The sequence below is a fragment of the Falco biarmicus genome, chromosome 1 (assembly GCF_023638135.1).
Source record: "Falco biarmicus isolate bFalBia1 chromosome 1, bFalBia1.pri, whole genome shotgun sequence".
Lineage (NCBI taxonomy): Eukaryota > Metazoa > Chordata > Aves > Falconiformes > Falconidae > Falco > Falco biarmicus.
In genome coordinates this window covers 49,685,767-49,712,477 of record NC_079288.1, presented here as the reverse complement: position 1 = coordinate 49,712,477, position 26,711 = coordinate 49,685,767, and the positions used below count along the sequence as shown (strand labels likewise).

The 26,711-nt window shown below is 47.5% G+C and overlaps 2 protein-coding genes across 9 annotated transcripts in view; both read left to right on the top strand.

The window, feature by feature from the left end:
- TMEM131L (transmembrane 131 like) overlaps positions 1-1,678 on the top strand; it is an 82,965-nt gene extending 81,287 nt beyond the window's left edge. For all 4 annotated transcript variants that reach the window (XM_056335687.1, XM_056336580.1, XM_056334829.1 and 1 more), the window contains one exon: positions 1,266-1,678. In XM_056335687.1, coding sequence (XP_056191662.1) covers positions 1,266-1,544 — 279 coding nt within the window. In that variant the 3' untranslated portion in view covers positions 1,545-1,678. The remainder of the gene's footprint in view (positions 1-1,265) is intronic.
- Positions 1,679-5,476: 3,798 nt separating this feature from the next.
- On the top strand, positions 5,477-25,735 carry LOC130149031 (toll-like receptor 2 type-1). 5 transcript variants are annotated; one of them, XM_056340329.1, is made up of 6 exons: positions 5,477-5,790; positions 12,343-12,581; positions 13,682-13,737; positions 17,437-17,704; positions 21,056-21,132; positions 22,983-25,735. In XM_056340329.1, the coding sequence occupies exons 5-6, from the start codon at positions 21,119-21,121 to the stop codon at positions 25,366-25,368; spliced, it is 2,400 nt and encodes a 799-aa protein (XP_056196304.1). In that variant the 5' UTR covers positions 5,477-5,790; positions 12,343-12,581; positions 13,682-13,737; positions 17,437-17,704; positions 21,056-21,118; the 3' UTR covers positions 25,369-25,735. The 5 variants fall into 5 exon arrangements, with proteins under 5 accessions (XP_056196304.1, XP_056194622.1, XP_056197967.1 ...); XM_056338647.1 differs by having other exon boundaries at positions 21,001-21,132; XM_056341992.1 differs by lacking the exons at positions 5,477-5,790; positions 12,343-12,581; positions 13,682-13,737; positions 17,437-17,704 and adding an exon at positions 22,636-22,697 and having other exon boundaries at positions 20,669-21,132.
- The last annotated feature ends 976 nt before the right edge of the window (positions 25,736-26,711 follow it).

Genomic DNA, 26,711 nt, shown 5'->3' with positions numbered 1-26,711 from the left:
GCCTGAAAATTGACTGAAATAATCTTACATATGGAAAAACATTTCGGACTTATGTAGTCTACTGAGACTTTTTCCTATCAAAATCAGCCTTTCCAGATGAGCGTAAAACACAGAAAGTGCTGACAGCAAAACCCAGAGAGATTTGGAAATTGTAGAGCTGAATGGACAGCTGCTCTCAGTGACTTTGACAGGGGTTTTTTTGCTAGGAAATCCAAGTGATTTAAGCAGGATTTGTGCAGATTTCTGAACGCTGACTTTGACCTGCTGCACTCTAGACTAGCCATGTTTATGTCATCCCATAGTTCAATGGAGTGACTTCAGTTCAAGGTGGTCTTTAATTGTAACCACCTTCTCCTCTAAATATATTTCAAAGTCTTCTATTTTAGAATTCTATTTTTTTATTTACAGTCAGTTTACTTTGAATAAAACTAACCAAATAGAGCAAGAAATGTTTCCAACTGCAAAAGTGAAAATTCTGCTGTGTTAAGAAGTGGCAAAACTGGTAGAAGACTTGTTTCCTAAAATAAACGTGGCTTTCTTTCATATTTTATTCAGGAATGCCAGGAAACACAGAAGGTAGAGATTGGAAAATACGTTAGATAATTCAGTTCATTTCCCTGGCGAGCTTTTCCCCACAATACATTTCAGTGTTTCATTCAGTTTTAAAAGTCCCAAGACTTCCATGACCTTCTCTGAGAGACTTCCTCGCAGACTAACACATCTTGCCCTCCAGGAGGTTCTTTATAAGCTTTCGAAATTTTCTAACTAAATTCCCTAGCTCCCAATTATAGTCTCTTTTCCATACTGAATATCCCTCTCTGCTCTCGGCGTGCATAGTCTTTCAATACTGACACATACTTCAGCCTTTTTCTTGTCATTTCTTGGGCGTCCTTCTCTTTTAGTTTTAATTCTCAAAACATTGCATGGTGCTTTTAGTGTATCTTCCATTTCTCCCTTATTTTTCTTAACAGCCTGACCAGAACTGAATGTTGTATTCCTGTTGCAGTAATGTCAGTGCCATGCAGGGAGGGACTCATATGGCTTCATTTAGTGACGTGCCTTTACACACACGCACACACTAATGCTGCTGTAAGATTTTCTGCAACCATATTGCTTTGTAAACTTGTGCGTAGTTTTCCACGTGTGCATCTCCTAAGTTCTCTGCAGAAATGCTGTTTCCTCCCATTTAGTGCTGCATTTCTATGTTTTCTTTGGTCGGTGGTCCATTTTGCAGTTTCCTATGATGATTTTATCTTGCCCTACAGCCCTACCTCTCAAGCACCCGAAGCTTGTCTCCAATGTCTGGACTTTTTGGTTCCATCTGGGCACCTCAGAGTGATGTTTATGAAAGCTGCTGCCCCGTCAGTGCCACAGCCCAGCACTCAACCCACGTGGAGAACCAGGCAGTTATGTGTAAGCAGGAATACTATCCGAGGTTTAACCCCTTCCGTGCCTACATGAACTTGGACATATGGACTACAGCAGCCAATCGAAATGCAAATTTCCCACTTTCGAGGGACTCGGGTTACTGTGGAAACGTGTGAAAGGAATTTGATTTTAAAATGTGAATAAAGATGCTTGCAATTTTGATTACTAGAGTAAGCTGGTTGTTGAATAGATTACAATATTGGTGGATATTTTGGCACTTTTATATTGAAAATAAATTTTTTTTACTTAAGTCTGAGCATTCAGTGCATTTTAAAAAGCAAAGCATATTCAGGACACTGTTATTGTGAACTGAAGGCTATAAATTTAAAACTCAATTTTTTTCAAGAATAAGGACAGTATTAGGTTCTTAAATACATCCATGAACCTGTACTGCACATGTTTCTTCTGAAGTTGACATTTTGTGGTATAAACTGGGAATGGTTTAGCATTTGTAGGTGCAAACTTACACCCGTAAGCAATCGCATCTGTGTGAAACAGTAACGCTGTGGACCTACATGTTGGTGCAGATCACAGATTTTCAAAGTGGTGCCACTTCTACTGCTGACAGTTATTTGTGGGTGTAAACTTCTGGCAGTAGAAAAAAGGCTGAATTGTGGCTTGTTTATCTGGCTTCAGAATGCAAACTGTCACATGGATGATGTTATGTGCAGTGTGGGTGAGTGGGCATTTTCTTGCTTTTCTTGCGAGTGACTCCTGACATTTTGTGTTTATATTTTTAGCCTTCATGTTGCAATAGCATTTTCAGTGTAGTTAATTGTCCTTGTTTAAAATGCCAAAGCTTGGAGACTGGAACAAGTATTTCTTTGAGAGCAGAGCTCACAGCACTCTCCAAAGCAAAACAGGATTGCATTAGCTCATGTTATAACACTGAATCTTGGTAGTGGGAAAGGTAACGAGGGAAGCGCTGCCACCCGTGTCAGGGCTGAATCTATCATGCACGTTGTCCCTGCGTGCTGTGCCTGTAGAGCCTTTTCTTCTGGCATAGCAGAGCATGTCTGGGGATCTTCACTCTTAGGGGTCAAAGGGAAGGCATCCCTTAGATTCAGAGATGTCCTTGACAAGGGAACGTGTTACGCCTGGAGAGGGAATGAAGGGGGATCCAGTAGCAGCCTTGTACAGCTGCTTGGAGGAGAGACGTATAGATGGCAGAACAAAAGCCTGTGCGGTGGCTGCAGGTGTTACAGCCCATGGCAGCGGTCACAGGCTGCCGCGTGGGAGGTTCAGGTTTAACATGAGGAAGAGTGACTTCCCTTGGGGGGGGGGCGGTGCTGTGGGAAAACAGGTTGCCCCAAGTGGTGGACAGGGCTCTCCGCTTGGAGGTGCTCATGACGTGGCTGAACGAAGCCACATGTGAGCGGCTCTAGTGGTGGTGGCAGTCCTGCTCCTTGTGGGAGGTCAGACTAGCGGCCACCAGCGTTCAGTCACCATTTTGAGGATTCTGTGAACTTGAGCAAGTTCCTTACATCTTACTTCTTCAATTGTTTTCCTCTTGCCCTTTGAACACACACTGACTGGACGACAAGAAGTGTTTGGCAGCAGGGTGTTGAGGCTTTCGCAGAAATGCCATCCCAGGCATTGAAACGCTTCACCGCAAATGGTGCTTTTCCGCAAGAAGTTTGTTTCAGTAAATCAGCAGTTCCCGCAAAGAAAGCTCTGCTGAAGGATATCCCTGCCAGTATGCTGTCACGTGTGTTTGAGTTAGCTCAGGAGGAGGTACCAGCTGGGTGGGAGACTCAAAAGGTTGCTACGTTTACCTGCCTTCACTGCTCGTGCAGAAGGTGCCCCTAAGCCCTCCTTTGGTTTTGATGGCAGAAAAACAGGAATGTCCATGAATACTTTCCAAAACCGTGGTGTTCTAATGGCTTGACCGGGATCTAGTGCCTGGAGTCTTTGGCTGCTTTGCACTATGTGTTGTGCTGGGCAGGAATCTGTTTGACCGGAGTTCCATCATAATCACTTGTGGTTATGAAGGAAAGTTCACATGATCGTATGAACTTTGACGCTCGTGAAATCAATGCCATGGGGAGTAGTCGTGACCGCTGACATGTTTTCTGTGCACATCTTGCCTATGGCAGGAGACTTCAGGAGTAATAGAGTGGGAGTGCGAACACAATAAACACGAGGGTTTTTTTTAAAAAAAGCCATCATTTGGTTTGAAATGCAATGTAGTTCTTTATTCCCTGGATAATGTTGCTTGTTGTGTAGCATGTTCACTGAATTTTTGATGTACAAAGGCACAGGAGAGAAGAAAGGATGTACAACACTGTGCTTAATTAGCTTACTCAGCTCATTCTGTTAATTGTTTTTGGAGATTTGTATTTTCCGTGCACCGAAGTGAAGCTTTTCCTCAAGTACCAGTGTAAGGAGATGCTTTTCTTATATCTGCAGCAAACCGTAGCAACAAAACCACAGCGTACTGATTGGCACCAAGTCCCTGTTGTAAGTAACATACATGTTCCAGGCAGAATAAATCACTGGAAGAGAGAGGAAAAAAACCTGCAATAAACCTAGCAAAGACACCGGAGAGTTCAGGGAGAGCAAAAAAACGTTAGAAATGTTTGGAAAATAAAACCTCTCTGAAAAAGTTGGTTAGAGTTGTTAGAGTGCCAGCAAAAGACAAGGAAAATGAACCGCAAACAACTTGAGAAATATTGCTAAGAAAGAAAACAATCATTCTCTTTAATCAAACCAGAACGGATCAAGAAGTAATTCCCCCGGGAGCTGTGTAGTATTAGGCAAAGTATTTCATATAACTTTTCATAACAATAACTAAGGAATGTAACAAGCTCATTAGGGTTACCAGGAATAATTGCTGCCATCAGGAGACATCTGTATCTTAATTAGCAATCCACTGAATACAAGTGAATTTGGGCTGGGTTAAAAATCATTCTTCCTACAGTAAAGGGGAGGATGAAATAAATAATTCTACTGTGTATTTCTTTGTACCAAAATGATTATAATTCTGGAGTGAAATGGGAGAGGTTGCTCTAAAGGTATCTCATAGTCTTGATCAAAATAATTCCTAATTTCTTGCCTTGTGTCAGGAGTTCCTTATAGCAGGATCAGAAGTTTCACGGATCTCTCTGAATGGTACCATTTTTAGAATTTTTTTTTGAGAAATTTCAGCAAAGTAAATTCTCGGTTAACCCAAGGAATGTTAAAAAGCGCAAAGGGAAAAACAAAAATGCTAGTATAAAAGAGGAATAGCTTGTGCAGTTCACACTAATAGGGCTGGCGGTGGAGGGGGAAGAGAAATCATGGGCCGTTCCCCATGTTCGATGTTAATTTCTGTCACAGCGCAAATGTTACGTGAACTGGGGACATTCAGTGTTTTCCCTGTAAGAGACATGGGAGAAACAACAGCTACACCTGCTCCCCGCGCCCAGCGGGTTTGTGCCTTCTTATGTGTGCATTGGGAGCTGGGGGTACCAGGCTACCGCTGTCCTTGAGTTGCAGAGGGCATCTTGGCCAAGCCTGCCTGGTTGGTCCAGTATTCCCACCCTGGAGCCAGGGAATATTCCTGGTACATTTTGTGAAGGTTTATAGGTCGTATGAGAGACAGCATTTGGGCAAAGGCAGCACCCCGTGCAGGGGTGTTCAGCTGCCCTAGCCTCACCAGGCTGCAGCAAGCCCCTCACCGCGGGAAGCTGGAGAGCCAAGGGAAGAGGAGCATCCCAAGCAGCTTCCCCACAGGAGGGAGCAGCGTTCTGCTGGGGCCGTCTCTTGGTGAGCGGGGCAGATGCGGTGCTGAGCTTGCTTCTGCAGGGAGAAGCCACCCGTCTGGCCTGGGAGCTGGGTGCAAACTGCTTGGGGTAACGGGCTGCCCAGACTGCGCTGCGGGTGCTGGATGCTGCCTGGGAGGCTCGAGGCGTGTGGGCAGAGGCAGGCTCCCGAAGGCAGGCTCCGTCGGAGCGCGGTTGTTGCTCTCAGGACTATGTCAGGAGCGTGATGGCAACTGCTGGGTCTGTCCTACAGCTCCTGCAGCTGGACCTGGGCGTGCAGGACTGTTGCAGCCGCTCGAAGGAGCAATGACCAGCAATCGGCTTGCTATTGCGCTTGCAGGAATGAGCCTGAAAGCTCTTAGGGCAGCTGCGAGATCTGATTGCCAGGGGGCAAATGAGATCATCAAAGAGAGCTGTCAACCATCTGAGTCAGCTGGAGAGGCGGAAGGGGAGGAAGCCGGGGAGGTGCTCCCCACCTGCGCTGGGGCTGGCAGTGCCTTCAGCTCCAGCGCCCAACTTCTCTCGGGCTCAGGAGAAGCCCCAGTGCCGCCCGGGAAGCCACGGCCTTGGCAGCACTGAGATTCCTGCAGAGCCAGCACCACGTTCGTCATCCTGCCAGGTGAGCTCTTGGCTGGCCTTTGCGGTAGTAGGTTGGGCATGGCCCTCCAGCGTTGGCTTTCATCGCTGCCAGCCTCAGGGAACACTTGTTTATTTTTCTTAGTCACTGAGTCACCACCCTCCTCACCTACTTGCTTTCAGCAATTTGTGGAAAAGGTGCACAGCAGCTCCTCCCTGTCACCATGGGCACGTTTTACTTGTGCCTTAGGTTGCCCCATCCCATTGTTCAGTCCATCCGTACACTTCTAGAGGGAAAATGGCTCAGCGCAGGGCTCGCCACGTCCTCCTCTGCAGTGCCTTTGGGTGGGCTGAGGGCTCACTGTCTCCCCGGGGCTGCTGCGGCTGTCCTCTCTATTGGTGGCAATGCAGTGCTCACCCTGCCTTCCTGGCAGGCGGGAGGCTGGCAGAGCAGGTGTCCCAGCTGGAGAAGGAGCCCCTTGGCGTTGGGGCGCTTGCCCAGTCCTGTACCAGCAGAGGCTCCGCGATGCACCCTGTCCCTGCGAGCCGGGGGATGCGGAGGGGTGGGAGGCAGTGGGCAAGCTGGGCTCTGCCACAGCCCGGGCAAGTGACAACAGCACAACAATTTATTGTCCCAGCCCTAAAAGGCCGTGTTGCAGCTGAGGTCCTGGGAGCTCCCACCCGCCTCTGCAGCTCATCGCTGTTGCACGGACACAGGCGCTCCCCTGCTGCTGAAAGCTGAATATTGCTGCTGCTCCTCCCTCCCTCTCTGGAGCGGGTTTTCCTGCAAAAGCTGTCGGTCCGTGCCTGTCTGACAAAAATGCCTCCTTCGTCACTGTGAGTTGCACACCATGTGGCTTGTTTTTTCTGTGACCTCTGCTGTATTTCATTTCTTGCTGCTTTCAACAGCAACAGCAGCAGCAGCACAACCTCTCCAGCCTTTGCTCACTCCGAGGTTGCTCTGAAGGGCGGCCGTTCCTTGTTGCTCCCCTGGTTCCGTGTGGGAGCTGCCCCCGGGGTTGTTTGGAGTTTTGGCAGCCTTGTCCAGAGGTGACGGTGCTTTGGTGTTCCCCTGCGGCCCCGTGCATCCCTCTGGAGTTTTTGTTGCTCGGAGGCTGCCAGCAACCTGCTCAAGCGGGGACCATGCTGGCCTGGAATGAGGGGCCTCCCCAGAGTACGAACCAGTGCCAGATGAGCTTGTCTAGCTGGTGTGGACAAGCTTCTCATCTAGCATAAACCAGTTATTTAATCATTGTCAGCTAAACTACTAGCAGCTAGGCTTGGCTTGCAACTCTGCATACGTATGTATACATCTCTTGGAAGGAGCATGTCAACTCCATGAGCAACCAAAAAGCCCCCATCCTCTCCAGTAAACCCAGCTCCCATGTGGTGATTTTGAGGTGACAGACCATACCTACGAGCCCCCCTGCCACACTCTGGGGTACGGTTGCCGTACCCGCGGGGGGACAGGCTCTGCCAGACCTCCTTCCTCCAGCCATGCTGGCAAAGCGCTCAGTTCGCTGGGAGCCGTTTGTTTGGTTTTAATTTCGATTGAATGTACAATTTGTGAAGGGAAGCTGAGGCTTTCGCACGTCTTCGTTAGCCCAGATGTGCGGGAAGCTGCGTGCTGGGCCCGCGCCGGCGCTGGGGGGTGGCGACGTGGAAGGCAGGCTGGGGGCAGCGGGTGCTGTGGTGGGGGCTGCCTCAGAACTAGAAAGGACCTCTTTCTCACACAGCGCTGAGGTGCTGCGGTGACGTGCTTGGCCACCAACACCCTGTGAGAACCTGCTACGATTGCTGGTTCTGATTTAGGGAGAGAAATGTTTCACTCCATTTGCGGCCTTGTTAGATGAAAGGTGTTTTGCAGTGCGGCGTAGGAAATGCTGAAGGGCGCAAACCAGATGCTGAAACTGATAAGGGAACCTTGCAGAAACAGCAGAAAACACCGTAACCTTCCCGCTGCTCGCCTCAGACCTGTGAGACAGTGGTGTGGTGGTGGGATCTTACTGCTCTCTACTCAATGGTGCTTGCACGAGAAAGGCAGCCCCTTGGTGGCTTTCCTCCAGCGGCTCGCACGCAGGCTGGTTACCTGCCTCCAGCCCGGCCCACGACAGTGTGCGTACCTCCAGGATGGGGTGCGTGGACCTTGGGAGGGAATGGAAAATGACCTCATTGCCACCCTGTTTCCACAAAACAGGAAAGAGAAAAAGAGAAAGCTCTCTTTCCCCCTGGGGTCCCCCCCATGCTTTTGAGCCATGCAACCCACAGTTTGTGGCCTAAGCTGGTTCTGGAGCTCGGTGGCAGCTTTGTGTTGATCTGCTCTTTCCAGAGCTGCCTGCGGGTCGATCGGTCTGTCTGCAGGCAGCAAGCAGTTGTTAACCGGAGGAGGTACCAGCCTTACTTCTGCTGATGAAAGCCTCTGCTCAATCACAGCTTGTGTTCCTCCTTCGGTTATTAGCTTTTAATTAGGCACCTACCACCCCTTCCTGTTAGCTAAGGACATCAGGCACACACCATGCCTGCCTTCAGGCCCCCACTGGCAGTACGGCCTTCAGTCCATGCACTCACCAAATGGCCTTGAGTACTCAATTCCAGTTTTTCCCAGCTCTGTGTCCTTGGCCTGAAACGCACTTTCCAGGGCTGCAAGAAATCAGACCGTAGGTATCTTCTGCTTAATCAAAGCTCAGTTGTCCAATTTTCCCACACTGTCACTCCAGTGAGCACAGATGCGGCTGAGCAATTTTCTCCTGGCACTTTGCTACTGCTTTCACCACCACCACGTCACAGCAAGTGCAGCTGGTCTCCCTCTCTCCTGGCTTGCAGGGTCTGCTTACGCTTTCGGTTGCAGCCTTGAACATCGCAGCTCTGCGTGGCTTGGCCTGAGTCATCTGCTGCTTACAGGGTGGGATACTCCTGATGACAAGCAGAAAGCTAGGACACGTGCTGGGGTGGGCAGCCTGCACGGGCTGAGCTCACGGTGGTACAAGCTTTTCCTGCCTGTAAGTATTTCTGCTTTCTGAGCAAGGTTCACAGGCAAGAATAAGAGTTTCTCTTGCAATAGCCGAACCTCATGACCCAGGTTGATACCCTACAGCAATGTGCAACTTCTGGAAGCCCTCAGCTCACAAGATCATTAAGGAGAAATATCTTTGTGTTTTTTATAGGTGGCCTGTACATTCACTGGTCGGTGAAGGGTTGGTTTGGCTTTGTTACTGAGAAAGGAACCTTTTTGTTCACTTCAGAGGTTTTTAATCATTTATCAGTTTAAGGACTAAAGTTTGTCACACAGTTTGTTGAGGACCAAGTAACGGTTTAAAGAAATGCTTCAGAATCATTAAGTGAGCTATAAAGTATTCATTAACTCTTATTTATTAGTTTCCTTAGTGAAACATAAGCCTGTTAGCATCCTCCAGAGTGACTTACATGACTGAAGCTTGATGAGCTGCAGGTTCAGGTTTGTTTGCAAGAACCTCATATGCCATTTTCCATAACAGAGGAGCCTGAAGCCTAATTGAGGCTTCTTCTTTCTGAAGAGCTGACTTGAGGGATGAGCGAAAGGCTCCTACAAGGCCTTCCTTCTGTCCTTCTTGTTTTCTCTTGTCTGAGTAGTTCTGTGTCAGTTGATCAGCCTCATCTGCAGACTTGTAAAGCAGGAGTTCAGCTGTCTTGGCCAAAGCATCACTGATATTTCTTACAGTGAGAGTTAGATAAGTCTTCAAGAGACTGAGTATTGAGTTCTATAAATAAAAATAGGAAACAGATGGCACCAGTTTCAAAAGTTAAGTGGTTTTTAACTAGTCCAGTAACTAATGTTGTCGTATACCTACAAAAATATTACAGTTTTATCTTTGCAAAGATCAAAAGAACAACTTTGAAACACTTGCCAGGCACATGCAGCCATGCGTTTTAATAGATGACAGACCAAATATATCCTTACAGTAATGGGAGTGACTTGCCGATTTCGAATTCCCCCATGTATTCCTGCAGTGAATAAAGCCTAATGACTGCTCTGGTTTGGTGTTTTTTTGGTGGTGGGGTTTTTTTTGTTTTTTTTTTTTTTTAAATTACTACTACTGTGGACGCAGCGCTCCCTCGAACATACTGCAGATATTAAGAGAAGCCTGCAAGTCTGCGGTCTGAGGGAGGGCCTGGTGAGGAATGTTTCATGAGAGGAAGAGGTAGGAAGCCCCTGAGCTGCCCAGGTCCCCTCAAGGGGCTGAGTATGTCAGCATTCCCTCATGTTTAGATCAATCCGCTTACTCGTGGGTATCTGCTTTAACTCCCAGAAAAAGCCAGGGAGGAGACGGACCATAGCATGCCTGACTTAGACTGGTACGAGCTGGCTCTGTGCTGCGATGTGGTCTCTGGACACGTTGTACGTATGATGCCTGACACGACCAAACCCACCGGAGCTCCAGCACTGCCCAGCAGCAGGTGGAAAATTGTGTGCCAGCTGCTCAAACTGCTGATTTCTCCAGTGGTACAGTTTATTCTGAAAACTGTTTTCCAGTTGTATAATTTATTCTGAGTGTAGGAGAGACCACTTTTCCCCAGCTGGGATAAACCTTTGGGAGTCCAGACTTTTTTAGAGTTACAGTTGAGCTAAAAGTTGCTCTTATGCAAGATGCCAACTTTTATTAGTGCGCCTGCAAAACAGCTGCTTCTGCTTTCCACAAACACTGAACACTGGTTGAAAGTCCATCTCCCTCCTGCGCCTCGGTGCTCTGCGCTGTAAGCTGAACCCCGTGCTTCCAGAGGGGAATGCTGCTGTGTGCACCATCACGCTCAGCTCCTTCCACCTTCCTGAAGCTTGGCTTCCCAGGACATGGGATTCTGTTTCTTTCGTTTGTTATGTGTGTAGTTTTTTGTTTTTAAGGAGTTCAGCCTTTTACTTGGCTTGGTTGAAATGCCTGGTTTTGGTGGTGGAGATGGAAATATAGAGCACAGTTAAGAAACCTCTGGATCTGGTAATGATATCTTTCTTCTGCATTCCCCATCAAAATGGCCTGGAGTCGAGCTTCCAGAAGGCCTATGCAAGAAGCTGGAGGTCAATGTCACTTCTGAAAATGGTGCAAAAAAATCATGGCAGGGATTCATTCTTTGAATTCCATCTTACCCATTAGACCTTAATGCGCCTCCTACAATAAAGAAAGAAGGAAAGAAGGTCAGCTTTCTTTTGGTAGGTAGATCGTCAGCAAGTCACATTTAGTGATATTTGTAATATGCTTTAAGAATTAGGCAATGCAGTCTTATGTCAGGGACAACCAAGAAAGAGACTTAACCAAATTTTTGGATCCTGGGGCCCCTTTAGACATGCAAGTGTTTAGCATTTTGTTCTCAGGTGTCCCGTATTCGGCTGGTACCTCATACCTGGAGGCCCTGGCGTTTAGATACCACCGTTCCTGTTGGGCTTCTGGCTCTGCATCTGAGGATGCTCAGGATTTCTCAGTGCAGCTGGTGCCAGCCACCTCTGCTGGTGTCCTGGGGTTAAGCTCTCGCTCATATCTTCCCCGCCTACCTTTTCTGCAAGGCTTAGTCCGGTTCCTAATCACCTGGCTCCTTCAGAAAACATCCAGAAAAGTAGAAAGTAGCACCTCCTTTTCTTCTGTATCTCAGTTGTAGGAACATTTACAGAGGTTTAGGGAGTCCTTTGGCTCCAAAATAATCCCCTGTGCCATGGGACCAAAGCAATCATGTGGTATCTGCCCTGAATTTCTGTATGTATCGTGCTTATCGTAGGAAAAGGAGCAATTGTGACAGCTTGTCTCGGTGACTTCCCCCTGCTGCAGCCTCTCAGATGGAAGATTATGGCATTCCAGAGTCAGGCAAAGGCAGCGTCTCTGCACGCAGGGACGGTCTCGTCCTGCTGTCCACCAAATATCCATTACACGTGTGCGCCTGCAGCGACCTGGCTCTCAGCTGCTTGGCCACCAGTAGGGATGGGGAGCTGGGGGATCTCGCTGTCTCTGGCCTGTCCCGTCTTCTGGCTTCCCGCCCTGGAGGAGGGGGAACAGAGCAAGGAGGGCTGGATTCAAGCCCCTACCCAGACAGACGGCCCTGCAGCACCGCAGCGCCTTCGCCGTCTGATTTCCTCTTTAAAATGCAGTAGGGGTCCATCTAATTAGAGAGTAAATACACTGTTAAAGGCACGGCTTTATCTACAAAGTTGTTCTCTTTCATGCTGAAAAATTATAGGGAAAAGCAAGGGTCGGAGGGGCAGGAAAACCCCTGGCTGAACTCTGGAGCAGTAAGTGCAGAACTGTAAGGGTGAAACAGGACAGGGAAGCCTCTGAGGCGCGAGGCAGGGTGGTGGGCGCCTCATCTCCCTGAGCCTGGAGCTTGCTCCCGATTTCCAGACGCCTGTGCAGCCAGGCATGGGCAAGGCAGGCAGAGCCACGGCTGGCAGCGCCCTGCTGGCCCCCGGCATGTCCCCCCGTCCCGGCTGCCTCCCAGCTGGGGGTGTCCTGCGCCCCCGGCAGCTCCCTGCGCCGCTTTTCCTCCTCTTGGGATGGTAGGATCTGGCCCGTGTAAGGCCAATTCTCGGGAGGCCCGAGGAAGAACTGTTAGTAACCGTAACTTCTTTATTTATTTCCAGGCACTTCCTGGTTTCAGTGGTGTGTCATGTTTACCACAGCCAGCCGGCCAAAGTAAACCACCCGAAGCTGCAAAGGAAAAAGCCACCCGGCTGCACGGCGAAGCTGCTCCCCGGCCTCTGAGCGCCGTAGCCCTCTCAGACGAGGCGCTGGCTTGCCGTTCCCAGCGGACAGGCTTGCGAGGAATCGCCCTGAGACAAACCTGCCCCTGTACACAGCCACGGGCAGAAAGCTCAGGCAGGTCTGGAAAGGCTCTCCAGCAAGAAGACGGGTTCATGTGCCTGCCTGTTAGCTATGGCAGCGCGTCCAGCCGGTGTTGTGCCAGCCGAGTTAGGGAAAGCTAAAGGGGAGGGATTATTTTATGATCGGTGGCATTCCTAGGGGATAGGGGGGTATTTTGGGGACTTCCTAGCAGGAGTAAAAGGCAGAGCAGAGCACAAAGTGGTTCCTTCACAGCCAGGAGGCTGTTTTGGCAGGAGGAGCCAAAACGGATGGAAATATTCCCTTCTCCCTTAATCCAGTTGCAGGCTTGACTTACCCAGAGTGAGTCAGTGGTATCGATGTTGTCCTGTTACTTGGTGAGTAGGTATGAGCTCACAGGGGTGTTTTTGTCCAGCTAACCAGCTTGCCAGCTTCTTGCTGAGTTCCCCATGAAAGAGAAGGGGCCTCCCAGCCTGGAGACAGGATTTCTCCACCTGCAGAAACAGGGAACAAGTCATACTCACTCATAGGCTATGTTTCATCATGACAAGTGTGAGGAATACTTATTTTAGGGAAAAACTTAGCCCTTTGAACAGTGGGGGAGAAGAGTCCAGCCAGCTTTTACCTTATCCATCCCTTCTCCCATTGCTCACTGCATTTTTGTTAGCAACCCCTGTAAGATACTATTCAACCAGAAGGCTTCGCAAACATCAGAGAGGACATTGTCAAATGGAAACACGGAGACACCAGAGAGCCGACGGAGAGAGTCCTCTCAACAGGGGGTTGTGCACCTCAGTATGCTTTGCTTGACCTTTTAGTCCCAGCTGTGAGATGGGAACAAGGAGTTCAAGGAACCAGCCCCAGAGAAATAAAGTACTCAGAAAGGCTGATTTTAAAGGAAATTTATTCAAACTATTAATCATGGAACATACAGGAAATTAATGTAAAATGATGTCATAAAAATAGCACATGAAAGAAGTGAAAATGTAACATAATTTCTATAAATAGAAAAGAACCTTTATACTGACACTTGTGTAAGTTATAAGCTGAAAACAAACCAGGTGGCCAGTCTGTTGGCTAACAGTTGTTAAAGATTGGATGCTAAGACCCAAAGAAACAAAGATCATCTTGTGCCCACAGGTGCAAACCTCATGATGAGTTCAGCATTGGAAGAATATCACCTGAATTGATATAAGGTAAGAGAGTGCATCTAATTTGACGATCTTCCCCACAGTAGAGCAGACGTGAGGCAGACAAATTTTATTACCCTATGGTTCTCTCTGAACCAATCTGTTCTTTTCCTGTAATTCCAGCTGTTGAGATGAAATTTGGTTGGTTTTACTGCTTTTTTGTTTATGGTATTTCCTTTGTTTCTTCTTCCTTTGATAACTCTTCTGCCCAAAATCTGCAAACGGGAGAGCAAACTTCGTGTAAGCATGAGTTACCATGCATCCTATACTTATTAGAGTTCTACAAAAGTCTTCTTAGCATTAGTACAACTCCCTGTTGCAATTTTTGTGTAAGTCGCCTACTTGCTTTCAAGTGAAGAGTGGGGGTTTTCTGTTGCCTTGTGCTTGCAATCACCTATTGCACTAGGGTTTTGGTGTCTGCTGGAGTTCCTAAGTCATGCTAAAAGGCCTACAGCATCAGCAATGTTTCTGGACTATCATTATTGGAATAATGGGATATTGCTAAGAAACAGCTATTCCCTCTCAAGTGCCATTGCTGCCCAGCCTTTGCTCCCTTTCTTCAAACGGACACCGTGACATGGCAGAAACCGCTGGGTTGAAACAAAACCTGAAGAAAGCAAATCATTTCCCATCGAAGCTGTTGCCTAAACACACTGCTCTGGGCGAGCATGGTCAGCTGTGGTGGGGCTTGCCACAGGCGTCTCCAGACCATCCTGGTCATACCTGCATTGCCGAGGCTCAGCCATGCTCTACGTGGCATATCCAGGTAACTTTGTTTGGATGTTAGAGAGGAATTCAACTCGAAGTCTGTAAACGTGGGTATTTCACAGCAGTAGGAAGCACCTTGTTTTGGGGGCTGCTCCCCTAGTATGGGGCGTTTCTTTCTTTTGCAAAAAAGACAAAAAGGCATCTTGCAGCACAGGCAGAAGACTTACACAGTCCGTTCTGAATCCATCAATGCTAAGCTGGTACTGCTACACTGAAGAAAACTTACAGATGAGCAAGAAGTGCAATCTGAGGATAATTTAGGAGGAATTATTAAAATAGCTGTGTGTGTACTTGAAAATCAGCTTGGGATGCCTGTTTTCAATCATGTTCAAGTCTGGAAAGTCAGAGAATAGTCAGATATTGGAAATATCTAATTATTTGAAGATGTTTTGGTGGCTCTGTCGGAGTCAACACACACTTTTCAAATACTGACATTGTTGTATGATCAGGATTTTCATTTTTAGTAAAAATGATTTTTTCATGAGTGTTTACAACTCTGCTGTATTCAAGCTTCTAAAACGTTGGTTTAAAAAAAGTATACACTTGCAAAAGAACACAATAGAAATAATCCCTGCAAGAAACTCATGAAACATGTAATTTTTCTAGTGAAAAAAAACCCTAGAAAATAGGTCATTAGAATTTTCCTATTTTTTAAAACTATGGAGTTTTGATAGGCGATAAATCAGGAGAACTACCTGCACTGAAGAAAAAGCTTCTGATGCTTTGAATAACTGAAAAGATTTGGAATGGACTGGTTTCTCTTTCTGAAATGCGCTGCCATGTCTGAAATATTTCATGGCAACAGCTACAGAGAGAGGCAGAAGCTGAATCAAAGCCTGAACTACCTGTGCAGAATATATCCTGGCGTTGTCTTTTGTGGAATGAATACAAAAATCTTGATATTTTTATGGCATATGATAATGATCTGCTTCATTTCCTGCTCAGATTCTTGCCCAACTGTTAAACACAATTATTTTTTTTATTATTTTTTTTGTAACAAGCAGTTAAATATGTATCTTTGCATCCCAGCACAGTGTTTTCCACCTCCATACAGGAAGCAAACTCTAGCTGCTTCTGCAATGACTTGGTCCCATTCCCAGGAATGTTTCCCTTACATAAAAAGAAAAAAAAAAAAAGAAGAAAAAAAAAATAAACAGAAAAAAACAACCCCCTTATTTCAGTGTATTAGCACTAGCTAGACCTAGGCACAAGACATGTATCCATGCATTTCTCTCAACAAGGCAAGACAAGGTTTACTGGACCTTTCCCGCAATGAAGTGCACCAACACGCGTGTCCTTTTGCCCAGCCTCTCTCAAAGGACCTTATCCTTGGAGATGAGCAAAGCAGTTTTCCCTCCTTACGGGAAATTCCAGTGCCGGGATGTTAAACCCTAACTTCCTCACAACAGCCTGCCAGTGATGGCTTGCACCTGGTGGGCTGTGACAGGATATTTTCTCTCCTGGTGAGCTGAAATGAAGCAGAAGCTGTCCAACAGTGAGCACTGGAGATCCCATTCCTCTCTCTTCCCGAGCCCCCGTAGTCCAGCCTGTGCCTTGTAGGGTACTTGAGAACCCCAGCCCTGGGGCACCTATAGCGGTCCCGATGGCTGGGGACATGCTGGGGGGTGGCACAGCCTCAGCATGGGCAGGTTTGGTGCCTTCTGGGTGGCCAGAGCACAGGGTGGTTGTGGCTCTGTCTGGAAACCTGCAAAATCCTTGTTTTGAAATAGGCATGGCACCTCATTTTCTTAAAAACTGGAAATATGTCTTATGTCTCCAAATACCTCTGCATAACAGATGACCTCTGTCATATAGTTTGGCATACAGCAAACTGATGGACACAACAAGAGTGTGATAGATGGAGAGCAAAGAAAAGAAGTTCTTCAAAATACTGGGTGAGCGGTACTTTGGAAGGCTACCCAGAGGTATTTCCTGAAGACAGCCAAAAAACTGAAGTAGCTTTGTATGTTGATAATGTAGAACCAATTAGTAGTATGAAAATAGCAGAAAATATATTAAAAGAAAATGTGATTTCCAGATTATGTCTGTTTTAGCGGATGGATGCCCAGCAGCAGTCAACTGGGAGCCCGTTTGCTCAGGTGGTGAGAGGTACGTTTGGGCTGACCTCCAAGGTCCCAGTGCTGTGACGTTTGTGTTTCAGGTTCCTGAGTCCCGCAGCCTGATTAGGCTGCAGAGTGCCTGTGGAGAACCAGGGTTATGGGTAGGGGAAGTATAAGGGCTGGTACAGGCGAGCTAGCCTGTAAGAAAAGCCGAAGTCAAGGCTGCTCTGAGCAGACTCTTTATGGGTCCTGAGCACCTGCCTCCATGCATGGTTCCCATCCCTGCATCTTCTCTGGGAGCTGGACCTCTTCCGCAGGGATGCAGGAAGCCCTGGGTGGTGCTCGGAGGAAGTTACGCTCCACCAGATGTATTTCCAGACGGACCTTTCCCCCGTGCACATCCTGGCCCCTACCAGGACTATTTTGGCAGCAATGAGGTCTTTTCTTTTGTCGAGTCGTGCTGATGTAACTGTCCTAGAAAAACAAAACTTTCCATATTATTAGAACAAGCTTCGATGTCTTAGCCTGCAAACTCCCCTGCCAGCTGCTTCCCTGTTAAGGTAGCAAATCAGTGTCATGTTATTCCAACTGAATGCTTCCTGAAAGGAGATGGTCAAAAAAAACCCCACGGCCCTGGTTCCTTGGCAGAGGCTGGCTGTTGAATGAGTAACCTCTTACACAGCATCATCATCCTCTGCCACAGCAGCAGGGCAAGGACAGTCCGGAAGGAACATAAAGGGAATCTGCTCCTTTGCGTTGGAACTTTCAGTCTGAAGATTTAACCAGGGGACTGAGCAGCTGGAAGGTTAAGCCTGATACAGAACACAACAAAGTTAAAATTGTTTATTTTTCATTATAATGTTTCTTTTTGTTGTAGTTCGAACATGAATACCCGAAGCCCTGCAAGTCAGATTAAAGCACAGGCACCAGCAGTACATGCCAAGGCTCTGCTTCCAGGACCATGAAAGGATGCCAAGCCGTTCTGCTTTCAATTACACAAGTATTATACCTCCTGCTCCAAAGACTGCAAACACAGATCTGACCATTTTTCCTTGCCATCTGTTTCCAGGGGGGCTTAAGAGCAGAGTGCTGGGCTGGCACCACTGCGGCCGAGCCGACACACCAACACATCCCAGTTACCAAGGGTAAGTGTCAGGAAGCAGTTGTGCCCTGCTTGCAAAGATTTGGAAAGCGTTTCTGTTCGTGTCCCAGACTGACAAATGGATTTGTGAGTTCCCTCCCTTTTCTACTGCTTCTGCCTTTTCTTTGAGGCCGGGGTCTGGGGGCGGGTGTCGCCTGGGCTGGGCCCCTTCTGCACTGGTCGCTTGTCTTTTTTCAGCAAAAAAAGCAAAAAGCAGCTGAGTGTGGATGCTGACATAGAGGAAGAAACAGAGGAAGGGAGTGTACAGGCTGCGAGTCCTCTCGTGTGGGACTGGGAAGGGGAAGTGCTTTAAGGAGTGCGACATGCCCAGATGCTGCAAGAGACGGAGAAGTCGGTGCCTCTGGCAGGCAGGGGGGAAGAGGCTGCAGGGCTCTAAAACTGGGGTCTGATCTTAAAGCTGTGTTCCCTGAGTAACACCACACAGATGCAGAAAGAGGAGACAGTGGGAATACAATGGTGAAATAACCCTTGTAACTCTGGTGGCAGACTGACTAAGGACCAGTGTTGCCACATGGTTCATGGTTTTTGATCAAGTCCCTCCTTGTGGGGTTCTGTGCCACATACACCTGTCTCTGTTTCTAATTCTGTTTTGGTCAACACCCATCTAATACAGTCGCCCATCGCTGGTCGCTGCCCTGCCTGTCAGCAGTAGGGTTTTACTAATGGAGGAGGGCTGTGGCAGGAGCCTGTCCCTCTGCCAGCAGAGGCAACGCAGGGACCCAGCACCGAGCCACAGGAATCCGGGATGCTGAGTGGGCTGTAGCTGGGGGTCGGGGAAGAGTTGGCTGAAGAAAGCGTGTGCTTCTTGAGCTGCTCTCTGACGAACAGGAACATCTAAAGGAAGAGAGCTTCAAAAGTGCTGACCAGCTCTGTCTCAGCCCTATCTGCCAGCAAAGGCTTGTGTGGCATCTCTGCTTGGAACATCTGCAGTTACAAAAGCACAGGCTTGATGCACATCTGTACCTTTCTGCTGGGAAAAAGTAATGTACTGGCACCAGTGGAAGCATGTACCTTTTTTAAAAGACTATAAAGGAGGAAGGATAGTCATAGATTAAAGTTGGAGGAGTAGAGAAAGCACCCACAAGGTGCAACTTCGTTCAGTGTTAAACATGCTGGAGAAATCTACTCTGGAGAAAAAGCAGATGAATGGTATTCTCATCTTAAAAGACAACAGCTTTCTCCTACTTTAGACTCTTTGATTTCGAAAGATGTTGTTTTGAGTCCAGGCTGGAGCTCAGTTTGGAAGCTGATCCTCTGGGAGGCAGGTGGCTGGTACCTTGCCTCTGTGTGTGGGGCAGCTTGTGGAGGGCATTTCTGTCCATCTTGAGCATCCTCGGACCTTCCTGACTCTGGATAACCTGATAAATCCTGACAAATTGACCTGAAATGAGAGAGGAGAAGTTGTGCTGCTTGTTGACTTTTTTCCCTACTGAAGGAAACCAGCAGAAGTCCCACTCTGATTTCTTGGCTTTTTAAGCAACTTGCTGAACAGCTTGGTTTGTGGGCTGCGGCATGGGAAGGTGGGCAGGGTTGCTCTGGTCTTCCCTTTCTCAGGGAAACCAGAAGCCTGGCCCAGTTCACAAACATGATGAGAGCGGGCTGAGCCTGGATGTTAGGAGAAAGTCAGTGCTTCTGAAAAAATAGCTGGTGCCTACCTTGAATTTCCACAAACGCATGGTGGTAAAGCTGTAACAGGTAGAAAAGCGTGCTCGTTTCACATTGAATGAAGTACGTGGCTTCATATGTGGTCTACTCTTCTCCAAAGCTCTTCTTAACTACATTTAAGTTTACTAAGGAGTTTCAATTCTAATGACAAAAACTTCTAGGAATGAGTTTCATCAACCTCAGAATTAACATTTTTAAACATTTCGAAAATCGAAAGTCTTCTCTGTTGAAGAAAAATAACGATTTCTGCAGAGAGGTGCTAGAGGGAAGAGGTAGCTTTGGGGAAGCTGATGACATTCCTTCACTAAAAAGACTATTCCCCTCCCTTGCTGTGTCCCATAGCTGCTCTGTCTCTGTTTTAGAATGCGGTTATGCTTATCATCTATTCTCTGTAGCAGGCAGAAAATACAAGGGTATCTCAGTCTTTCAATTCTTTTTTTTTGGAAAGCGTCAAGTTGTTAACCTAATGTGCAACGCTAATTTCAGCGCAGTGGAACTGAAAGTTGCTATGAGATGCACTCTGGCTTCTGCCTGGGCTTTACCACCCTTGAGGATGCAGATGCCACCATGGGCCCTCTGACACTTGGCAGGTGGCAGGAGTCAGTCTGTCTGTCTGCTGTAAGGCAGGTACCTCTTGGTGCAAGGGGGCAGCAGATCACAATTTCTGTGCACAGAAAAGAAACGGCAGTAAGAAGGCTGGGGGTTTGAATGTCATGGGTTTTCCTTTCAGAGCTGGTAGGAAGACTCCCTGCTCCTTCACGCATGCAGCATGCTTGGCCATTTGACCAACTGTGTGTTTCCATTCAGTCAAGCTAAAACAAATATCATCAAACTTCCCCTCTCAAAATTGCCTTGGATGTTTACAGAGAGGTACTTTATTTCAATCTGTGTCATCTTTTTCAGACAGCATATCATCCCATTCTTATGCATTTTCTATTTGTTGATTACATATGACTGCAGTGTCCTAGGAAATGAAATGATGCTAAGTGTTTTCCAGTACTCTCTTTGACTAAACAATTTGACTCCAGCATTTATATCAATATAATATATATATCAATCTATATATTGATAACACTTTACAGAACCTACACAACAAAATAATTTGGCTGTGCTGAGATGTTCTGTTGCTCAGTACAGTTAACAACCCCCCAGTGCATACCAAACAATAAGTATCAAAAGTAAAGATACAGGGAGGTGAATGCTGTTCTCCATAGGAACTATTTCTGCACTTAATGCTGAAGGAAGTGATTGTGAAAGAATGACTTGTGCAAAATGGTTGCATCAGCTTTTCCAGTGATGGACGACTGACAAAAAGGAAGAGACCTGCCACTGAATTTCATCTTGCAACGAAGAAAGTGCAAATATGACCTATGCTCATTTTTGTGTCCTCAGTCAGCAGCAGCGATAGAACTGGTTGAAATGTGAGTTTGAAGGGCAGCATCATGTGTGCCGGACAGTGCTGAACTCTTCAGAAGCCATGGTTTCCTTAGGGGAGCAGCCATTAAAGCAAAGCTGTGCAGACTGGTGTGCCTCACTGGCTGAGTAGTTGGAGGACATGGGGAAACTGTCAAGTTTTGTTTGAAGAGTACAGGCTGAAATGTTTTCTCACTCCAGGACTGTCATTGCACCAGACCTGCCAAAGGATTTCCAGCTTTTGTTGTAATTGCAGATATGAAGTGACTGCTTGGATCCCAGAGTACATGATCAGCACGCGAGGAGGCTGAAACACAGGATGCAGTACACAAGGTAAGTTGTTTACTCTCTGCTTGTTCAGGAGTTGAGGGTACTGTTCATCTGCAGTACTGAAACTGTTTACAGCAGCTTGTGAGCTTTTACCAAGTGACTTATTTTCTGGTGTAACCACTGGTGAAATGTTCTTTGGCACCCGCGGCAGGAAACACAGCCTTTCTGTAAATTAAAATCAGTATTATTCTAATTATATCCACTGTTTATAGGGTGGCAGTAACATCCAATTCCCATCAGTTACCAGTGTTGATTTACAGAAAAAAAGTGATAGACTTGTTTGATTGCATATCAGCTTGTTCTACCTTTCCAGTAAAGAACGTAAATGGCTTACACAGTGTGTAAAAGGGTGTGCCAGAAGCCTACACAGGGCTTTTTAGAAGCCCTGAGGCTGGTGAGACTCCATACGGGGGACCCCAAAATCTCTTCCAGGAAAGTTTGCGGTGTTGGAAGCCACAGCCCACTCAAAGGGCTAAGAGGGGGGACACGGTCTGTTCAGGCTTCTGCCTGCGGGGTAGCTGTGCTAGATGGGCAGGCTGATGCTGCAAAGCTGTGAGCATTCAGAAGCATAGTATTGCACAGCTATAGAACCATAGAATCATTTCGGTTGAAAAAGATCCTTAAGAACATTGAATCAACTGTTAACCTCACCGCTAAACCATGTCCCTAAGCACCATGTCTACACATCCTTTAAATACCCCCAGGGATGGTGACACAGCCAGTTCCCTGGTCAGCCTGTTCCAGTGCTTGAAAACCCTTTCAGTGAAGATATTTTCCTGATATCCAATTTAAACCTCCCCTTGAGGCCATTTCCTCTCATCATATCGCTTGTTACTTGGCAGAAGAGACCGGCCCCCACCTGCCTACAACCCCCTCTCAGGCAGCTGTAGGAGCAATAAGGTCCCCCTGAGCCTCCTCCTCTCCGGGCTGAACACCCCGGTTCCCTCAGCCGCCCCTGACAAGACTTGTGCTCCAGACCCCCCACCAGCCTCGCTGCCCGTCCCTGGACACGCTCCAGCACCTCCCTGTCCCTCTTGCAGCGAGGGGCCCAAACCTGAACTCGGTACCTGAGGTGCGGCCTCACCAGTGCCGAGCGCAGGGGGACGGTCACTGCCCTTGCCCCGCTGGCCACACCGTTTCAGACACCAGCCAGGACACTGCCGGCCTTCCTGGCCACCTGGGCACCCTGCTGGCTCCTGCCCAGCCGGCTGCCAGCCGGCACCCCCAGGCCCTTTCCCCCCAGGCCCTGCCCAGCCGCTCTCCCCCAGCCTGGAGCGCTGCGGGGGGTTGCTGTGACCCAAGGGCAGGGCCCGGCACTGAGCCTGGTGGAACCTCGTACAGTGGCCTCGGCCCATCGGTGCAGCCTGCCCAGACCCTCTGCAGAGCCTCCTGCCCTCAGGCCGACCAACACTCCCACCCAGCTGGGGGCCGTCTGCAAACTGGCTGAGGGTGCGCTCCATCCCCTCAGCCAGATCATTGATGATCTAACCATCTTCCCCTGTTTAGGGCTGAGACGTCCAGCTGTAGCTTCATGGCTGAGAGGAGGCGTGATGTGAGAGGCGTTAGAGGTGAGAGCTGTAGCCAATGCGCATATGGAAAGGCAGGACATTGAAAATGATCCTTTATGACTGTCGAGACATGATCTGGCTGTACTCCACAGCTAGGTAGCACACCACGTTTGCAGGGCTGAGCAGCTGAAGTATGAGAGGAAGACTGATGTTACAGGATAACTCTTAGAATAAAAAAAATTGAACCTGAAATTCCTAATAAAATCACATAGGTTTTCAACGGTTTTTGGTTGCTATTCGAAACTAAAAATTGGCACTAACTTCTCTCCTTTCTGTTTCCTACAGCAAAATGTTCAACCAAATGAAATACAAATCTAGAACAACACACAATTGGCAAGTGTGGGCTATCTACATGATCTTCGCTGCAAACCTCTCTGAAGAGCAAGTGCTGAAGCAGGCTTGTCCTTCATGCGGTGCCACTGAGGTTTGCAACTGCTCTGCCAGGGGCTTGGACTTCATTCCCCCAGGGCTCACGGGCAAAATCACAGTGTTAAACCTGGCCCACAACAGGATAAAGCACATCCAGTCCCAGGACCTGCAGCAGGCTGTGAACCTGAGAGCCCTGCTGCTGCAGTCCAACAACATCAGCTCCATAGATGCGGACTCGTTTCGCTCCCTCGGGAAGCTGGAGCTCTTGGACTTGTCAAATAACAGCTTGGCTTACTTGTACCCTGCGTGGTTTGGGCAGCTTTTTTCACTCCAGCACCTCCACCTTCAAGGGAATTCCTACAGAGACCTGGGGGAAAGCTCCCCCTTCTCTAGCCTGAGAAACCTGAGCTCTCTCCACCTGGGCAACCCCTGGTTCTCCACGATAAGGCAAGGGAACTTTGAGGGCATTGCGCTTCTCGACAAACTGTGGATTGATGGTGGCAACCTCAGTCAGTACGAGCCAGGAAGTTTGAAATCGTTTAAGAAGATAAATCACATGATCATAAACATAAGAAATACTAATGTATTCTCAGCGATTATCAGGGACCTTCTCCACTCTGTCGCTTGGTTAGAAGTGAGAGACATTAGATTAGAGATTGAAAAAGAAACCTTGGTGCAGAATGCTACGCTTCCTTTTAGGATACAAAAACTTACATTTAGAGATGCTTCATTCACAGATCAATACATGAGCCGAATACTAGTATTACTAAAGGACATCACATCTTTAGTAGAGTTAGAGGCAATTGATTGTGTGCTTGATGGGAAAGGAGAATGGGATATCAAAGAAATCGCAAGGAGTGGGAAAAGTTTTGTTGAAACTGTATCATTAAAAAATATAGTAATTCAGAATTTTCATTTGTTTTTTGACCTGGAAGGCATGGAGTCACAAATAAACCAACTAAAAAGACTCACCATTGCAAGTTCCAGAGTTTTCATGGTAGCATGCAAACTTGCAAAGCATTTTTCATCACTTCTGTATCTAGACTTCAGTGACAATTTGCTTGTAAATAATCGTTTAAAAGAGACAATCTGTGAAGGTGCTTGGCCCTCATTGCAAACTTTAAATCTAAGTGAAAACTCTCTAAAATCTCTGAAAAACACTGCAAATTCTGTAACTCGTCTACCCAAACTGATTAATCTTGACATTAGTCAAAATAATTTTGGTGAGATGCCAGACGTATGTGAATGGCCAGAAAACCTGAAATATTTGAATCTCTCCAGCACTCAAATATCTGAGGTCACCGCTTGCATTCCCCCAACGCTGGAAGTTCTGGACGTTAGCGCTAACAATCTGAGGGGGTTTGAACTGCAACTACCTTTTCTCAAAGAGCTGTACCTCACCAAAAACCAGCTGAAGACCTTGCCTGGTGCCGTGGCCATTCCAAACATAGTGGTTATGTCAGTCAGAGGAAACAAGCTCAACGGTTTGTCCAAGGAAGAGTTTGTGTCCTTCAAGAAAATGGAGCTGCTGGATGCCAGCGACAACAGCTTCATCTGTTCCTGTGAATTCCTCTCCTTCATCCACCACCAGGCCGAGATAGCCCAGGTGCTGGTGGGGTGGCCGGATGAGTACATCTGTGACTCTCCGCTGGCGGTGAGAGGGGCACAGGTTGGAGCTGTGCACCTCTCCCTGATGGAGTGCCACAGGTCCCTTGTGGTGTCGTTGATCTGCGCCGTGGTCTTCCTGGTCATCCTCGTGCTCGTGGCTGTGGGCTACAAGTACCACGCGGTCTGGTACCTGCGAATGACCTGGGCATGGCTCCAAGCCAAGCGGAAGCCCAAGCGAGCCCCGCCAAAGGACATCTGCTACGACGCTTTTGTCTCCTACAGCGAGAATGACTCCGACTGGGTGGAAAACATCATGGTGCGGGAGCTGGAGCAGGCCTGCCCCCCGTTCCGGCTCTGCCTTCATAAGCGGGACTTTGTGCCCGGGAAGTGGATTGTGGACAACATCATTGACTCCATCGAGAAGAGCCACAAGACGCTCTTTGTGCTGTCCGAGCACTTTGTGCAGAGCGAGTGGTGCAAATACGAGCTGGACTTCTCGCACTTCCGCCTCTTTGACGAGAACAACGATGCGGCGATTCTCGTCCTCCTGGAGCCCATCCAGAGCAAAGCAATTCCCAGGAGGTTCTGCAAGCTGCGCAAGATCATGAACACAAAGACCTACCTTGAGTGGCCTCGTGGTGAAGATCGGCAGGAGATGTTTTGGGAAAACTTGAAAGGAGCCTTGAAGTCGTAAAGCAAGTCAGCAGTACCCATTTCAGCATATTTCCAAAGGATCTATGTTTGCTTATGCTAAGCGTTTTTTCTTTCTTATTATTCTGCCTAAGGAGAACTGGCTTTGTTGTGTATAGAAATAATTGTCATCTTACTAAATGTGAAAACCCACTTCAGGCTTTCCCATGATTTGATACTCTGATCTTTCACAACCCCTGCCAATAACTATGATATTTGAAAGCCATGTTGGGTTTCATATACTTATCTAAATTCATTTAGCTGTATGTAGGGCATTTCTGTACTTTTTCCTCCTGTTACCACATCCCCAGCTAGTTGCTAATGATGCGATTGTAATTTAGAAATGAAAATAAAAGCCAAGTACTTCAATACTCCCCTGCGTCTGTTATTCTCCTTTAGTTTATTTTCAGTGCCATCATGCATAGCACAGCAATTAAAATTAAATTCTGAAAAAAAAACCCCTGAGGATTTACATTAAAATAAATTCTAACATTCTGTACAGCACACAAAAAGACAGTATCTCGAATATGTACTTCTGTTCACGAGTCTGTTGTTCTGGCTAGTTATACCATGGTCCATACCACCATGCATGGACTGGCATTCACTCGGCACCTGTGAAGGAATCATCCTGGCACCTTGTACAACGGTGGTGAAATACAGAGGCATTAAATCACTGGTGGTTTGATTGGTGGTTGTTTCCTTAGGCTTCTTTCTCCCTATGAATGCTCATTTCTGCCTCCATGGCCACCACCACATTCCCCTCTATCTCCCCACAGATAGAGCTGAAGCCTTCTATTTGTCGGGTGTGAGGCTGTGTTTCTAGTGAGCGGGCCAGGTGGTGTTGCAGGCTGGCTCGCTTCTTGCTTACGCTCTTCCCTTTGCACAGCACATTGCAGTAATTATTGGGCTGTGCACCCCTCGCGGCTCTGCTTAGCTTCCTTTATAACCAGTGAAGAAAATCGCACTGATAAAAGGCAGTTCATCTTTCTGCTTCAGTATGAGGTATCTCCTAGAACATCTGTCTTGCTCTTCACCAATTACAAAGGGTATCTAGATGAGCAGGTAGATACAGATGTTTAAATTTAAGATAGCTGGTGCCTCTCTGAGTGCCTGGAGTCACAGCTGTTGTGGGTTTTTGTGTTTTAGAGGTTCATGTGGCAACCTGGAATTGTCTCTGAGGGGATAAAGTTAGGTGTGGGTTTCTCTAAATCGGCAATTCTATATTCCCCTTTGCTTGTGTGGCTGCAGCTTAAGTACAGGAGAACCTAAATTAATTTTGATTCACCTTCAGACATGCAATTATTTCGTGGTGAAATACCAAAGCTTTGGCATATGGGCTGAGTGAGT